The sequence below is a fragment of the Buceros rhinoceros genome, unplaced genomic scaffold, assembly GCF_000710305.1.
Source record: "Buceros rhinoceros silvestris isolate BGI_N320 unplaced genomic scaffold, ASM71030v1 scaffold15959, whole genome shotgun sequence".
Classification (NCBI taxonomy): Eukaryota; Metazoa; Chordata; class Aves; order Bucerotiformes; family Bucerotidae; genus Buceros; species Buceros rhinoceros.
Window position 1 is genome coordinate 5,970 of NW_010432238.1, and position 5,717 is coordinate 11,686.

Here is a 5,717-nt window from a genome sequence, read left to right on the forward strand (position 1 = left end):
GTTTCATGGTACTCTGGCTGAGGTGTTTGGGTGGCTAATTATTGAATTACATTGGGAAACTGTTTTGACTGAAAAAGTAACCCAGCCAAAAAACCTCAACTTCATCGGTCCTTAACTTTACGAATGCTTTTGATTGTATAGCTCACTAATGTGAGGGTTTGGTTTGCTAAAGGAGAGAACTGCTGAAGTGGGTACTGCTACAAGGAATTTTAGATCAAACTCGTCTCTAGGAATGTCGCTTTTTCAGACTTAGTTTGTTCAGTTTGCAGACACTGGTTTCGGAGTCAGAGCACTGGTAACAACATTGCCACAGTAGCAGCCCCATGGAGTTAGTTGGTTCTCAATGCAGCTAAACTGTGTCTACTGGGCAGACTCCTGAGAGAGCTGGTCTGTGTGGTTAGTCTGATGCCTTAACTTTCTCCAAGTACCTTGCTGACACTTTTGTGGCCTTCTGACTGAATTGAATACCCATCTGGGGAGTTTTGAAAGAACATGCTAGTTGTTAGACATCTTAGCACAACTTTATGGAATAATGATCTTTCAGTACTTTCATTTCTGAAATGTCTTATGTTTTGGATTGAAAAGAAGGATATATTTTTCAGCTCAAAGTTGTTGAGTCCATTGATTTGACCTTTTTTTATCTCTGCTGTGGTCATTCTTGTCTTGCATGAAATGTGTCGTTTAACAGTCAACAAAAAAAGTGAATTGCCTTTGGAAGTGACTATTTTCCTGTATGGAATATGAAGGGAATTTAGTACAGTATTAGAGACCTGGATGCCAGATGTAGAAAAGATGAACTATATCCTCCTGCTACCTATTTCAAGCATGTGTTCATTTTGATGCAGATAGCCTGACAGAACGTTAATTTGTTTTTTGGGTTTTTATAAGATAGTAGAGACAGTGTTTGTTTTAAAGAACAGCACTAGAAAACCAGGTTCCATCATACATGAAATGCTTTTTACTTTTCAGGGAGCCCATTTGATTTGTGCTCAAAACCAAAATGCAAACATTGATTCAGTCTTTGACCTCCAGCCCTGCTTTTCCACCAGATCAAGAGCTCTATATGCCTTTTGCGAGGGAAGATCTATGATGCTTTGGATAATAGAACCCTAGCAACATACAGCTATAAAGAGGCCTTGAAGCTTGATGTTTACTGCTTTGAAGCATTTGATCTGTTAACATCGCACCATATGCTGACGGCACAAGAAGGTCTGGATAGCAGTATTTCTTAGATACAAGTAACATTTAGCTGCTTTCTCAATATACCTTTTTCCTGGATAACAATTTAAGCAACGCTACAAGTAACAGACTTCAAAATGTTAAATATGGAAAATGTGTAAAATGAGTGAAAATTGCAATCTGCTCAATTTTACATTTGAACTTTATTTTTCAGTCTTGCAGTGCTAAGAATTAAAAGAAACAAAGTAACCCAACTGTACTGTCCTATTTCTTAGCTCCATAAATTCCCACGCTCTTTCTGCAGCCTTATAACAATGTTTTTCCTTGTCCTCAACTTCATATGTTTTGAATCTACAAAACCCTACTGGTGTTTGCTTAGGCAGCATTGGTTAATATAGCATTCTGAGCAATGAATTTGACATGTAGAGTAAATGAGAATAGTGGTGTGTTATATGATCTTTATTAAATTCTATCTAAAAGTGTTGAAGGAAAACCTGAGGATTCAATCATCAATTTCCATAATTAGTATCTGTTTTGGTGTATCTGTACTGTTATCCTCCTTGTAGTTTCAGCATAAGCAGTATAAAATTCTTTGCATCTCTAACATCTTAAAATGTTGGATCTTGCTATTTCTTGTGTAGTGTGACCACTTTTTTCTTTAATTACATAGAAAAAGAACTTCTTGAATCTCTACCCCTTAGTAGACAATGTACAGAAGAAGAACAAGAATTGCTTCACTTTTTATTTGAGAATAAATTGAAAAAGGTAAACCCCAAAACTGACTAAAAAACCGAAAATTGATGGAAAGTCTTGACTCAGTTGTAAATTTTCTTGGATTCCATTTGTTCTGAACATTGCAATAAATAAGGGCTTTGTGGTAGTGGTTATTTGAAAATTTATGATGCAGTAGATATCACTTTATGGAAGTATTATAGTAGTTTTGTGTAAACTTATTTCATGGTGTAGTGGCAACTTGAAATTCTGATTTTTTTTTTTTTTCGTTTTTGTGTGCTCTATTTCTTGACAAACTTCTAGGTGGGGAAAAAGAGCCTTACTAATGTAGGCAAAATGTCAGTTACCTGCTTAGTTACTACGAGATGGCAACATTATTCCAGACCAATTTTTCCAAAGATCATGTGAGAGCACTGGAAGCCAACTACATATTGCTCAGTATTCGTTTCTGCAGCCTACACTTAAGATGCTGACCCTGGAAAGCATCTTTCATGAGCTTTTAAGTACATTATAAGGAATAATTTTACAATATATGTATTTTATAGATTTTCAGTTGAAAACAAAGAATTTTAAGAAGCCTAATGCTTCTTAAATATTTTAGAACTAAAAACATTATAGTTATATGATCTGATTTTAGATTTGTTGTTGTTTCACATGTTGTTTCTTTTGGTTTTCAGTATAACAAACCCAGTGAAACAGTGATTCCTGAATCAGTAGATGGTCTTCAGGAAAACCTGGATGTGGTAGTATCCTTAGCCGAAAGACATTATTATAACTGTGATTTCAAAATGTGTTACAAGCTTACTTCAGTGTAAGTATACAAAGCAACTCTGAAGGTTTTTTTCTCATATGGAGTATTGTAATAATTATGCCTGGACTTACAGTGAATATGATTGTTCAGTGCATTGACATACATAACAATTTGATACAAAGTTTCAGGTATTTAAAATGTGTAGTTTGTGTCTGGCAAGACACATTATTTTTATGATATGTAGCAGAAGTATCCAAGGCAAAACTCCAGCTGATCAGCAGTGTGCTGCACTTCCCTTCATCCACCCTCTTTCTTACTCTGGTACCTTCAGTTTTGTGTGTTCCCTACCTTCCTCTTGTTTGGCCTTCAGAACGAACAGGTCTGGATCAGTTGGTCAGTTAGGAAGTATGATTCCTCTGGCTGATTAAAAGTTACATCCGTTTTGATGTGACAAGTATGGCATCTCACTTGTTATGTAGCTCAGGTATACACTGCTGCTCAGTTGTCAAATGGGTCAGAATAACTTGGTGGATTGCTTCTCAGCTACTGTAAATCTGAACACATGCTTGTGGAGTTGTTTTTTTTTTCTGCTGGCCTGACAACTACCTTTTTAAGAAAACTGTATTTTTGTGTGTGTACTGCAGAAACTTCGAATAGTAGCAATACAAAATAGAAGGTTTTTTGCTTTATGGGGTTTTTTTGCTTTTATGGTACTGGTTTTTCTTAGCTGAAGCAGGCCATCACTGTGTAGAACATCTCATGGAACCCAGTACAGGCAACATTTTGGGGAAAGCTATGGAGCATGCTGACTGTTACAGTGAATTTAAACATCCAAGTAAAACCATGATGCTGTTGAAATAAATTACTCCAATTACGTCAAGAATATTGTACTATTGCATCTTTGTTTCTGAAACTTAATTGACACATCTTGTTTAGCAGAAAGTGGCAGAACTAAATGTCTCCTAAGGAGGAGGCTATCACAGATGTTGGAGCTTCGAAATGAGAGTCTGAGAAGTCCCTATAACTTAAAAGTTTTACTCTCTTCAGAAGATCATTTAATATACTTGATTGTATGTTCTTTAATACTTTTCATTTGAAATACTTTGAACTATTTCAAAAGGTCAACTAAAATTTTAACTATTTCAAGGTGTACTTCTCCAAGAATGGAGTCATAATGTTGTACTTCTGATTTAAGAGATCCTGTGAATAGGTTTCAAAACATCTTATTTTTTTCCCTCTCCATAGTTTACCAAATGCCAGTGCTTACAAGAAGGACACTTGCCTAGAAGCCATGTCCTGCATGCAGTCTGTTGTCTGTGAGACTAAATGATACAGGAAGTTTTAACACTCAGCTAAATATGATTCCTAAGGCATACTGCTGGTGTTAAGCTAAATACATTTCCTGAGGCAGACTGCTTGGTGCTAGGCTCAGAAAGCTGAGGGCTATTGCTTGATAGTTGCTGTCTAATATATGGAAAAGATGAACAGAAATGTTGCTTCCTTAAATTTGAGTTGACTTCTAGACAAAGGTGCATTGCATTCTGTTTTTCTAATTGCATATTTAGCTTGCAAGATTTTTCTTTTATCACATTCTATTAAACTAAATAGTTATTTTTCTGGTCTTAAGGTAGCCTTTATTATGCTGTTAATAGTTACCTTCTAGTCACAAATAGTTTTCCAGTGCCTGAAGTGGTAATTAACTACACCATTACACACTATAAAATCAGCTTGCTTGATAACACTTTAAAATTTTTGAAATGCACATTGCAGAGGTTTTTTTCTTTCTTTTTTTAGAGTGATGGAAAAAGATCCTTTCCATGCAAATTGTTTACCTGTGCATATAGGGACACTTGTGGAGCTTAATAAAGCAAATGGTAAGAAACACAATATTTAATATGAGCCAGAAGAAGCTTCAGGTTAAAAAAAAAAAAAAAAGGATTCCAAGAAGCCCCCTCATACACCATTTACAAATTACGTATATATTTTTCATCCCACTTGCAGTTTCAAGAAAGCAGTGGTAACTGGAAAAGAAGGGAGTTTCAGAGTTGACAGTGGCAGGGTGGGTAGTAGTTGTACAGAGTCTTTATTCATTCATGATCATGAGTGTCATCATCCCTAATCCACTGGGCTGTGTAGTCAGAAGGTTAGTGAGCTACTCTGCTTCATGTCCGTTATTTGACTTCTGGTTTGAGGTGATCTTCCTAGAGTATTTAGGTGTACTTTTTTCTGCTCAACCTCAAAATAAAATATATTAATTTAAACTAAAAGGAGTGTGCTTTTCCCATATTAGCAAAAATTCTAGTCGCTCCTTGCCTTTGCTGTTGTGAAGGCCTCTGTAGTTCAAACAAGTTAATAATCATGCAGCACCTTTATTGGAATTACAAGAATAGCTTACTTGCAGGTGGGATGGCTTTTTCTCATTTCAGACTGCATATAAACATCCAGAGCAAGTGAGGAGCTTGAATGTCTTTAAAACCGATTGGAAAATAGAATAAGGAGCTAATATGATTTGCAGTCTCTCAAAGGATGGTGCATTGTATGTATGCAAATAGGTCATTAGGTGTACTAGTACTTCTCCATGTTTAATAATGTTTAGTACATCTGAAAACATGGCCAGTATTCTGATTTTTGTTTTCTATTTTGCCTTGAGAAGCATTTTGTAAATAAGTTTTTATTCTGTAAGCCAGTTTTTCTATTTGATTTTTCTGAAGCCGATAACTGATGCGAAGTACTCCAGGACAAACTCATCTATTTAAGAGCTCTGTACTCTGAAGAGATAGAAATTATGTACCGTAATGTTACTTCTTTTGAAACTGCATAGGCAATAGAATTGTTATCCTGTATCTGATTACTTTTGTTGTTATTAGAAAATTAGTAAGTTATTCTAATAACTAGAATTATTATTTTTATTAGAAAGTTAGCACTTAGAATTATTCCAAATAATAAGTTATTTGCTTTTGCCGTGTTTTCAGTATATTAATGCACAGGACTCTACTTTGAAATGAATCTAGCCAGTATGTTATAGCTTTTAGTGTATGAAGTTCAATAGTTTTTT

General features: G+C 35.3%; 1 protein-coding gene across 1 annotated transcript in view; it reads left to right on the top strand.

Moving 5' to 3' along the window:
* The window catches only part of LOC104500105 (cell division cycle protein 16 homolog), a gene marked incomplete at its 3' end in the record, with an annotated part of 7,981 nt that extends 3,445 nt beyond the window's left edge, over nt 1-4,536 (top strand). Inside the window, exons 5-8 of the mRNA XM_010143706.1 lie at nt 1,050-1,209; nt 1,850-1,944; nt 2,589-2,722; nt 4,457-4,536. Coding sequence (XP_010142008.1) covers nt 1,050-1,209; nt 1,850-1,944; nt 2,589-2,722; nt 4,457-4,536 — 469 coding nt within the window. The remainder of the gene's footprint in view (nt 1-1,049; nt 1,210-1,849; nt 1,945-2,588; nt 2,723-4,456) is intronic.
* Nucleotides 4,537-5,717: the final 1,181 nt, after the last annotated feature.